This window comes from Gossypium hirsutum, chromosome D03 (genome assembly GCF_007990345.1).
Source record: "Gossypium hirsutum isolate 1008001.06 chromosome D03, Gossypium_hirsutum_v2.1, whole genome shotgun sequence".
Lineage (NCBI taxonomy): Eukaryota > Viridiplantae > Streptophyta > Magnoliopsida > Malvales > Malvaceae > Gossypium > Gossypium hirsutum.
The window spans coordinates 52,548,796-52,561,344 of record NC_053439.1 but is presented as its reverse complement, the minus strand read 5'-3'; the positions used below and the strand labels follow the sequence as shown (position 1 = coordinate 52,561,344).

Genomic DNA, 12,549 nt, shown 5'->3' with positions numbered 1-12,549 from the left:
AAAGGATAAAAACCACGGGACTTGAAAGTCCATATAAAAACTTTACTATATTCAAAAGTTTTGCTACAAAATCACAATCCAAAGCCAATAAAGAACATATACCTCCAACAAAGTTAATTATTTCATGCAGATTAAAGAGAAACAAAAAAAAACATTTGTAATTCAGACTTTATCCTATTATTATAATTCATAAAAAAAAAACCCCTAAAGTTACCCAATCGTATGGAAAATCCAAATTGAAATCCTCAAGCCTACTAGCCATTATCCAAAAATCAGCTCAGACAAACCTCAGATAAGCCCCCAATCGAAGAGTTGATCAACACTGCATTGGTGAACCAAAGCTGTCTTTTATATTATAGCTCTTCAATGTTGGAAAGGATATCAATACACTGACGCAAGCCCTATCAACATCTCCCTTCACATCCAAAGAGAATTCAAAATTTTCATGAGTAGATACTGGATAATTCATGAAATATAAGCAGTACTGGCTTTAACAAAAGGTTAAACCATGAAAATTTCATCGTCCTTAAATTAGAAGCAATAGAATAGCAGAAAACAAAGGATGAACAAAGCAATATATGAGACTTGTAGCTCCAAACTAAATGAATGTTTTATGGAGTTATGGTAATGTTCAGGAATTAAATGAGGCTCATTTGCAATGTGATTGAATTTATAGTTGTACATTGCAATGACTATATATAGAAAGGGACTTACCATATCCACAAAATCTTTATCAAATAAAAACATAAAAACCAGTTTGTCAATTGCAAAGATAATCATAGAAAACATTCAGTGCTTCAATAGACTAAAAGAACAGCCTACAAATAGTTCCATAGAAATCAATGCTAGGAATGAGAAACTTCAACATGTATGTTGGAAGTGATTTGATGCAGCTTTTAACTATTAAATGATCAAGTTTCTGCCATCAGTTTTAAATACTGTCTACATATTTTGGAGTAGAGAAGAATTGGCTAATTTGTCATAAGAAATGCTTACTTTTCTATCCATAATTTTGCTCGCAAACAGAGTCTTAAAGGTATCCGTGCCCAAACTAGATCCTGCAGAATAATGCCAAAAAGAGACCAAAAGAAAATCAAAAGGAAGTTTTATAAGAGACTAAACCAAATAGAAAGGGGATACTAATTATATGAAGCCTAAAGAGGTAAGAGTTGTGGTTTAAGATATTGAACTTACCTCCGACCATTAAAAATTATTTGTGGAATGTGGGAAATCTTGGACCATTCAGGGCCACTCTCCCTCTCACATCTTGTCTCTAATTGAGGACACATCAAAATGTCAATTGTTTTTAATTTGGAGAGGCTTCGCATAACATCTACAGAAGGCAGGTACATGAGTTTATTGCATGAATTGATATGCAGACGCCTTAGGGAAGAGAGATTTCCCAACAACTCTGGCAAGGCTTCTATTTCATGAAACCTCGACATAGTCAAATCTTCAAGGGCACTGGGGAGTTGAAGTTGGTGAGGAAGGCTCTTTAGCTTTCCAAAACCACTCAAATATAGATACCTTAGCGAAGAAAGCTTTCCCAACCACTCCGGAAAGGCTTCTATTCCTTGAAACTCTTCTATAGTCAAATATTTAAGGGTAGAAAGGAATTGAAGTTGGTGAGGAAAACTCTTTAACTTTCGAAAACCACTCAAATATAGACGCTTTAGAGAAGAGAGATTTCCCAGCCACTCTGGCAAGGCTTCTATTTCATGAAACCCCGACATAGTCAAATCTTCAAGGGCAGTGAGGTGTTGAAGTTGGTGAGGAAAACTCTTTAGCTTTCCAAAACCAATCAAACTTAGACGCCATAGAGAAGAGAGATTTCCCAACCACTCAGGAAAGCCTTCTATTCCTTGAAACTCTTGTACCAGAAGAACTTCAAATTCATTGCAGCTATCAATTGACAGATCTTGAAGAGAGGAAAATCCTTCCAAATTTGGAATCCAACTTAAATTAGGACAATTCTTTAGACCTAATTCCTTGAGACAAATGAAGGTAGATAATTTGTCTCCAATCTTTCTTAGTTTTTCACAATAGAAAATGCTGAGCTTTTCAAGAGATGAACACCTTCCAGTTATCGGAAGAACTTCCAATTCGTTGCAGCTATCAATTGACAGATTTTGAAGAGAGGAAAATCCTTCCAAATTTGGAATCCAACTTAAATTAGGACAATTCTTTAGACCTAATTCTCTGAGACAAGTAGAGGTAGATAATCCGTCTCCAATCTTGCTTAATTTTTTGCAATCGGAAATGCTAAGCTTTTCGAGAGATGAACACCTTCCAATTATTGGAAGAACTTCCAATCCGTTGCAGCTATCAATCGAGATATTTTGAAGATAGGAAAATCCTTCTAAATTTGGAATTAAACTTAAATTAGGACAATTCTTTAGACCTAATTCTTTGAGACAAGTGGAGGTAGATAATCCGTCTCCAATCTTGCTTAATTTTTCGCAACCGAAAATGTTAAGCTTTTCAAGAGATGAGCATGCTCCAAATATCGGAAGAACTTCCAATCCGTTGCAGGTATGAATTGACAGATTTTGGAGACACGAAAATCCTTTCAAATTTGGAATCGAACTTAAATTAGGACAATCTTCTAGATTTAATTCTTTGAGACAAGTGTAGGTAAATAATCTGTCTCCAATCTTGGATAATGTTTTACACTTGGAAATGCTAAGCTTTACAAAAACTGAACATCCTCCGGATATCTCAAGAACTTCCAATTTGATGCAGCTATCAATTGACAGATTCTGAATAGACGAAAATCCTTCCAATTTTGGAATGGAAGTTAAATTAGGACACCACAATAGCTCTAATTCTTTAAGACAAGTGGAGGTAGATAAACCGTACCCAATCTTTCTTAATTTCTCGCAATCGAGAATGCTAAGCTTTTCAAGAGATGAACACCTCCCAGTTATTGGAAGAGCTTCCAATTCATTGCAGCTATCAATTGACAGATTTTGAAGAGAGGAAAATCCTTCCAAATTTGGAATCCAACTTAAATTAGGACAATTCTTTAGAGCTAATTCTTTGAGACAAGTGGAGGTAGATAATCCGTCTCCAATCTTGCTTAAGTTTTTGCAATCGAAAATGCTAAGCTTTTCAAGAGATGAACATTGTCCCGTAAGTGGAACACTTTTCAACATGGGACAATCCCAAATATTCAGCTCCACCAAGCAAGGAAACATGATCGTCTTTGTCGCCGCCATTGCTGTCCATTTTTTAAGATTTGCCATCCCATTTAAGGTGAATTTTTTCAATGCAGGAAACACCTTGATCACCTTATTCATACCATCAATACCTTCGTTGCCATAAAATTCATTACCCATGTGTTTCACTTTCTTCATATTTCTCAACTCAAGAAACTGGAGATTGTGCAATTGGCCCAGAGGTGGAAGACTTTCACAGTTGATGCAATCGTAAAAATTCAGCTCCATCAAATTGTTAAGCAAAAACAAACCAGTATTAGAATCACCAACAGGTTTTAACATCCATGAGGGAAAGCTTTCACCTTCATAATTCCTAACAATTAAGCTTTGCAAATTTGAGTGAGGTTGGAGACCTTCCATCACTTCTTCACAGTTATAACCACCCCCACTGTGACTCCCTTCAAAATCAAATATCAACTTGCATAATTTTTCTTTACGGTGCAGATTTGCTCCATTAGCCTCTTGTTTGTCTCTAACACCCCCAAGATGGCATATCTTCAGTTTTCCACGCAGTTCGTTTAAGGATCCTAGCTCCTTAATCGAACGTCCCCTTTCTGAACCCACAACAAATAGGGGTAATGTTTGAAGACAAGTTAGGTTTCCAATATTATTTGGCTGAACTTCTTGACTATCAAAATATAAGTGCGTCAAGCTTATCAAATTTTCCAATCCATCTGGAAGGGTGAGTCTCGGCAAATCCAAGAGCCTTAATGTTTGGAGATGGTAAAGTTTAGCTGTGGACTTAGGCAGTGCTTTGATAAAGGTCCCTGAGATGTCCAAATACCTCAAGTGCTTCAATTCTCCAAGGGAATCTGGCAACTCAAGAACATAATTAGCACCGACAAACTTTAGGACTCGTAATCTTGTGAAGCTTATTGATAGTTGCTTGAACACATCAATCTCAGAAAACAGTGAGTGTAAGTGTGGAGCTACCTTCTTTAAGATTTCTGGTAATAATTTCCCGTCACATCCAACATTGAGATGACGAATATGAGAACACTGAGCTGAGGTGAGAGTGGAATTTTCTCGAAAAAACAAAGTATCAAACTTTGACACAGACAAAGATAAATCATGCACCAAGTCGTGCATCTTGAATGTGAGAATATTCCCGAATTTGTCCTTCTTGACATCTTGAAATAAGGAATTTGATAACAATTCATTCAAGTATTGGTCACCAATATCTACCATTTCCATAGAGCTGCCAAGAAATCCTTCAGCCGTCCACAGTTGGATCAATTCCTCTTTCCCAAAGCAATAATCTTTAGGAAACATGGCACAGTATTCAAAACACTTCTTCACATATGGAGAAGACAAGTGATCGAAACTTAACTTTAACACACTTTCCATTGAACCCCATGCATCAGTTCTTTGATTTTTCGACCATGCGCGAGGACTCATTTCAATTTTGCACATTATCCCTCCCATAAGTTTAGCTACCAACGGCACTCCTCGACATTGCTTAGCAATTTCCTTTCCAATTAACTCTAATTCGTGAGATATTGGAGAGTCCATCAATGCTCGTTGTTTAATTATGGACCAACATTCTTCATCTTCTAGTCTTCCTGCTTGATGCCTTCGATTTGGAAGGGCTTGCACTTTTGATGCTACATCTTGAATGCGTGTTGTGACAATAATTCCATTCCCACCATTTGTACTAACTCCTTTCAGACAAAGCTGTAGTTCCTCCCATTTCTCAACATCCCAGACATCATCAAGGACAAGAAGATACTTGCTCTGATCCTTTTCTATCCTCTCCTTGAGCTTCATAATCATTGCATTCATATTTTCTGGCATTGAGGTATGTCTATCACCAGTAAGCTGTTCAAACATCGCTCCTAAAATCTTTTTGACACTAAAATGATCAGAAACACAGACCCAGGATTTGACACCAAAATGCCTTTTCACACGCAGATCATCATACACCAGCTTTGCCAATGCAGTTTTGCCAAGACCTGCCATACCTACTATAGGTACAACAGAAACAACCTGCTCATCTTTAGGATTGACTAACAGGTCAACCACCTTTGAGACATCATTTTCCCTTCCAACAATGGTCGATTCATCCATGACAGAGAACGTCTCCACATTTGATCTTCTAGGTACAGGAGACACATGTTCTGTAGCTCTCTGCTGAAGACCAAATGAACTGGCGTCTCTGTTAAGGCCATCCAGTGTTTCAAGGATGTCCTTAATTTTTTTAGCCATCTTGAGACTAAATAAAATGGAATTGTTAGAAGAAAGGAAGTCGAGTACCTTTCTTCGAATTTGGTTCCGAATCTTCAGTTTCATTCGGAGAATTTCATAGTCATACTCATCAAGGATATCAGCAGCCTCATCAGCAACATCTTTGAGCCTCTGCAACCAAAGCTTCACTGCGTCCTTCTTTGTTTGCATTTCCTCTGCATCTTGCAAGAAAGCTTCCATCATTTCTAGTGATTCTCCCAGTCTTTTTAGATCCTTCTTGAAATTCCGTATACGGCTGAATTGGTTAGTGGCCATTGAATTCGCTTCAGACACTAGTGCATGTAGGGTAGCATCTAAAAGACCTTTTGCTATCATTTCTCCTGCCATCTGAAAGGTTTGCATTGAAAATAAAGAAGAAAAGAAGAGATTTCTAACCCTGAAAATTAAAGCAACAAGATACCGAGTCCAGGAACCGAAATGGAGAGAAGAAATGGAGAGAAGAAATGAAGATGAATTGCTTCAGTAAAAGTGAATTGAAGTGAGTTTTGCGTATTGAATGTATGACATTATTTTGTGAATTTTTAAATGTATTTTGTTTAATATATGGCATCAGCTTCGAATATAATAATAAGGTTAATTTATGCAATAAATCCCTAAACTCTTTATAAATTAAGAATTTAGCCCATATACTATTATTTTTAAGAATTTAGTGTTTTTTTTCAAATTTCAAAAATCAAGTTCAAATGTTAAATTTATTAACATTATTTTGTTAAATTTAAGTCCATACAACATTAATTACTGAGTATTTTTTAAAATATTTCATATTTGAATTTTAAAATCTAAAAAATATAATTAAATTTTAAAAATAAAAATTTAGAAACTAAAATTTAAATTTATAAGAAGGATAGACATTATATTTTTGCTACCATAAAAATTACAATTTAATTTCGTCTCCTAGAAGATTTTTTAACTTTGTCCCTACGTAGAGTGAAATTTTTCGTAAAAAGTTATGAAAAAAAAATAATGCTTATGTTCATGTTTTAACCTGATTTTAAAAAATATAATTTATACTCTATTGTTTGAATTCCTTCCTTAAATTGATAAAAAGAAAAACCTTTTGTTAATTGGTATAATAGCACATTTAATCTTCAATATTTATTTATTCTATCAATTTGATCCTCAAACTGTTTTTAAAATAGAGGCATTCCACACCTGTTAATTGTTTTATTTAGGATTGAAATTATCCAATTTGGTACTAATCTTTTTTATTAATTGTAACAGCCTAATTTTGGGTCTAGTCGGAATAGTGGTTTCGAGACCACAAATCCGACGAGAAAAAATGTAATGACCTGAATTTTCAAAGGTGTCGGAACGGTGATTCGAGATCATTAAATTCGACAAATGAGTAGAAAATATTATTAATTTAATGAATATAAGTTAAATGTGAAGTTAGGAAAAAATTTGAAATAGTGAATAGTGCACTAGAAATAAATATTAAAATAATTAGAATAAGAAACGAGGTATTGAGACCTCGAAGATTTTAAACCGAGCCATAAATATTTTTATAAATAGTTATGGAGTGTTAAAAAGTTAGTATTAAAGTTTCGTCAAGAAATTTTAAAGTTCCGATAATTAATTGAACAAAAAGGAGTAAATTGTAACAAATACAAAATTATAGGAAATGATTAAATAGCTTAAATGATAAAAAGAAGATGGCTTAAAAGGAAAATGGACCCAAGTTCTATTTGGGCTGGACGGTAAAGGCATGAAATCAGCAAGAAAGTAAGGAGAATTAAGGGCAAAATTAGAATATTACAAAATTTGCTTAATAAAGTTAGGACCAAAGTGGAATTATCTAGATATCTCTTCATTTTTCTGCATTCTCATCAGCTAAAACGCCATAGAAGGGTTTCTTCAAGCTGGTTCTTCATATTTTTACTGCAAGTAAGTTCAATTCTTGATTATTTCTTGAAATTTTTGTGTTTTTGTAACTTTTACAACTAGGCCCACTTGTTAAATTCATTGGTTTTTGATTCTATGTAAGAAGTTGAAAGTTGCTATGAATACATGCTGGAAGTATATGATGATTTAGCATGGCATTAGAGTCTTAAATTGTTCATATGCTGATTTTATTGAAAGAATTGAATATAAAGTGAATGTTTGGGACTAATAGTAAAAGAGTTTGAAGTTAGGATTTTATGTGGAAATTCTGAATTTCAATAGTTGGGAAATAACTTATAATGTCTAGTTAAAGTAATAATTGAGAAAAATTAGCTTAATTGAGGGGTTAATTGAGCAAGGACTGAACTGTATGAACTGTGAAATTTGGGGCAAAATGGAAATCAGTATTTTGGACTAAAACAGTTTTGGACAGCAGCAGTGGTTTAACTTTGAAAAATCACCAAAAATTGTGGGAATTGAATTATAGGGTCAATAAAATATGAAATTAAAGCTTATTGAGTCTAGTTTCTCATAAAGAAACGGTGTAAGTAATGGATTTGTAAATTATGAGATATAATAAATTTTGTGAGACAATGTCAGAATGATTTCGGGTTCCCCTGTTCTGACTTTGGAAAATCATCAAAAATTGAATAAAAATAATTATGAGTTATAATTTATATGCTTATAATACTTAGTGAGTCTATTTTCAAAGGAAACAAACGGAAATATCATCCAAATTCTGTACAATTAGATAATTCATTTTTAGTGAAGAGTGGTCGGAACTGTCAGACAGTAAAATAGGGAAAAACTTTAAAGAATAAACTGTACTATTTGGCTAAACCAAAAATTTTTAAATTTTTATGGTAAGAATATATGTGAGTCTAGTTTCAGGGGAAATTAACAGATCTTAATTTGGAGCTCTGTAGCTCCAGATAAAAATAATTTAGTGACCCTGACTCGGATAAACAGATTTGAATATTCATGTGAGTGAATAGTGAAATTATAGTTAATATTGTTTAAGTGTGTTATACACATTAAGGATGTGGAATGGAGAGGAGGAGGAGGAAAATTGGGAAATATATGAATGATTTGTGTATAATTGGTCATATGTTTGATTATAATTGATAAACGATGAAATAGAAATGATGCTTATATTTGTGCATTATTGGTCATGGTTTAAGCTCATGTGTGAAAATAAAGTTTCATAGTATGTGTGTATGGTATATTCGGTATATGATTTGGCATGAAATAATGTCATGAATGGTTTGTCATGTGGTTAGTTCCAAAAAGAGTTATGTTTAAATACACTAGCTTGCAACTATGGTTAAATGATATGTTTATATCTTGTGTGATGCGCATAGGAAACAAGTGTGGAAAGATAATGAAATAGTAAGTTCATATGGCTAAAATTTAATGGTTAAATGTTAATTTCATGAATTATATGATGCATGATGAGATATATTTATTTTTGAAATAAAAATAAAAATAAAAAAAATAAAAAAAAATATGTGAATCTTTGAAATGTATATGGACTGAAAAGTAATTAGTGATTTGAATTTGATTGGAAAATAAATAATATATATATATGAACTGAATAAAAGTGAATTAAAGTATGAATAAGTGTGAATACTTGAATTGAGTATTGACTGAAAAGTGGTTTGAATTGAATCGAAGTATGATTACATGTGAATATCTGGAATATGTATTGGTAGATTAGAAAGTGGAAAGTGAATTTGAATTGAAATGTGATTATTGAATAGAAGTTGAAATGGTTTGAATTGAATTATTGAATTGAACTGGAATATTGAAATTGGTGAGTGATATGGATTTTATTGGAATTGAAATTGAGAAAGTGGAAATTGATATGTGAGACTAATACTGAACTGAATTATGGAATACTGAATACTGTTATGTGTACTGCATTGAACTGTGAAAATCCTAAAGTAATAAATTACTGCAATACTGTGAAACTTATTGAAATAAGGAATTATAATTGATACTGAACTAAGATGAAAATTGTACTGAAAAGTGAATTAAATGCCCTATTAACTAGTCGGGCTAGTCGGATATAGTTGGCATGCCATAGGATATGGAAGAGTACGGGTATTTGCCGGCTTACTGATTCGGCACTTTGTGTGTCGAACTGTTACTGTTACTGTTACCGATTCGACACTTTGTGTGTCGAATACTGTTACTGTTACTGTTACAGATTCAGCACTTTGTGTGTTGAATACTGTTACTGTTACTGCTACCGTTACTGATTACTGTTTACTGGTGTATTTGGTTGGAATCCGTGTATCCGCCAAGTCTGAGTCAAGTTAATAAGGGCAAATGAAATAAAGTTACTGATAAAACTAAATCTGAATGATATGACATATGTGAAAGGGTAAGAATTATGGTTCAAGAAACAGATAAGGATAAATTTTATGAAATAGATTTTGATAATATGAAATAATGTAAAAATGAGAAGTGAAAATAAAATAATTTGAAATAGTGAAATAATACTTGAATTTAATTGAATACAAGTTATTGAGATATATTTGTTGATTTACTGTATGAATTGAGTATTTAAAGATTACAATTGTAAATTGAGTATAAAAGAACGAATTGACAATGGAAACCGATGATGGATGAATTATTAAAATGTAATGGGAAATTGAAATGAATGTGAAATAGTCATTGAAAGACTAATGTTGTAAGGTTTTAGATATGAAATAGGATAAGTTATTGAATTGAGATGTATAAATGAAATATATGAAATAATGATTTTATGAATGATTATTGGTGAAATGCATGAAATATATTAGGTATGTTCTAAGTATTAGTTTTGTGTTCAAATTATATTAGTAATTAGCCAAGAATTAATTTGGCACCAAATGTAATATTCCTATATCAAGTTCCTTAAGTCGAACATGGTATAGGGGTGTTACATTAATATTTTTAAGAAGTTAGTATTAGATATTAACTAAACAATATTAAAAATAATAGAAAATACTAATTTTTAAAAATATAATATATGATAAAATTATATAAATAATTTAATATATGTAAAAAATAATTTTTCACTTTCACTATCATAATTTTAGTTTTTAATTAATTTGATTAATAATTGTTATCACAAATTATAAAATTTTTAAAAAAACCTTAAAACATTCAAAAATATGTTCTAGAAAATTTGTAATATTTTTTCCAAAAAATTCTATAATCTAAATATTCAAAAAAATGAATAAAAAATAGAAAAATAGAAAAAGTTTTAAAAAAAAATCTTAATGTCTAGAATTTGAAAAAGTTTAGTTGAATTTTTTTAAAAAAAGAAAAATATATAATTTTTATAATTTTTTATGTTTTAAAAAATTTGAAAAAAGTATATATTTTAAAAAAATTATGCAAATTTGAAAATATTTAAAAGCCAAAGAAAACATCGATCAACGAATGGTGAAAGTGAAAGTATTTTTAAAAATATTTAATTTTTAAATATTCTTTCTTTTTCTATTTTTTAATTTTAGTAAACCTATTGCAATATGGCACATTCTAATTAGCTAGATATGTCACATGACACATTTTAATTACTGCCACATGTCAATCAATTTTTTAATTCGATTAAAAAAATAAGTGAAATGGGAATGGAGGGTAGTTTTAACTAGCAAAGTGAGACAAAAAAAAATTTATGTATTAAAATGGGAACAAGTATAGTTTGAAGAACAAACTTAGCATTAAACCTTATACAAAAAGAGTAAACTTGACTTTTTTTTTATAGATATTAACTTGAATATAACATAATATTATAAGATTAATAATAAATTTTAAATTTTAAAGATTTAAAAATATTAAAATATTGATATCAAATACTATAATTTTCAACGTTATTAAAGATACATACTTATATTTAATAATATAATAAATTACTACTATAATTTATTTTTTAAATAAAATTATTCAATATTAAAATTAATTTTAAAACTAATAATAATTTTAAATATTAAAAAATATTCTTAATATTTTATTAAAATATTTGTCTAAGTAATTGTTACCTTTATGTATCTTTTTCAACTTTAATTCATCATTATTTACTCTTATATGTAATATATGTAACTTCAAATTAAGTTTTAATTAGACCTTGGTTATTATTGAGTGAATATAAGATATTAATTATTATAAATGATATTATCTATATTAAAATAAATTCTTCTATATTATTTTGTGACAAATATAATTTATATTATGTTTCACTAAAAACAACTTTTAAAAAAATTATTTAAACAAAATATTAGCTCTTAAAAAATCAATATATTTCCCAAAAATTATTTTCTGAAAATTGTTTTAAGTGAAACAAAAACAAACATATATAACTTCAAATTAAGTTTTAATTAAATCCAGATATGTTTTGTACTGAGTTAATTCTAGTTATTTTGCAAACACGTATCATTTGTGATTATATTATTTTTTTTATTTTAATATTCTAGTTGTATTATTCTTAAAAAAGATTGAAAATTGGTGAATGTTAAAATTTGTTACTATACTTTATTTTGATTAGTATTTGTTATTATTCTGCAATTAAATTTATCACACAGCTACTATGAGATTAAATTTACCTCTAACTTTGATTTCTAATTAAAGTTGACTGCTTACTAATGATTTTGACACACCATTTTTCTAAAATACGTGAAGCGAAGCTCTTTCTAAAAAAGTAATAGTTACTGAATAGCGAATACTTTATTTGATTTGTGTTTTTGAGGTCAATCATAATGTGGACACAGTTTCCATTATTTGCATCACTTTGAAAAGTCTAGTTGAGAGAAATAACGAGGAAAGTGAGGTGAAAGTATTATGAAAATTATGAAGTGAAGGTTTTGATTTTTTATTATAAAATAGTAAATTAATTTTTATATATGTTAGATTAAAGCATAGTTTGTAGACTGATTTTTTTAAATAATTATTTTTTTATATGGTTAAAAATTAATATAATTAATAAAGTAATTTGATAACATGTCACACGTATTTCATAATTTTTAACAATAAAAAATAAAAATTTTAATAAAATAATTAATTTATTTTTTAATTTAAACAAAATTACTTATTTTTAAATATAAACATCTTTGTTAGACATTTATTTGTAGGCGATCATAATGGACTTATGGTTGTTAAAAAAAGGATGGTCAACTGTGGCGGGTTTTACACTTCATTGATTTTACATTAATTTCAAATG

General features: G+C 30.3%; 1 protein-coding gene across 1 annotated transcript; it reads right to left on the bottom strand.

Annotated features, from left to right (window-relative positions):
* On the bottom strand, positions 1-5,954 carry LOC107919034 (putative disease resistance protein RGA3). The gene is made up of 3 exons (XM_016848569.2): positions 1,195-5,954; positions 997-1,058; positions 1-415 (listed from the first exon to the last, which is right to left on the bottom strand). Exons 1-2 carry the CDS (start codon positions 5,802-5,804, stop codon positions 1,052-1,054), a joined length of 4,617 nt encoding a protein of 1,538 aa, XP_016704058.2. The 5' UTR covers positions 5,805-5,954; the 3' UTR covers positions 1-415; positions 997-1,051.
* Positions 5,955-12,549: the final 6,595 nt, after the last annotated feature.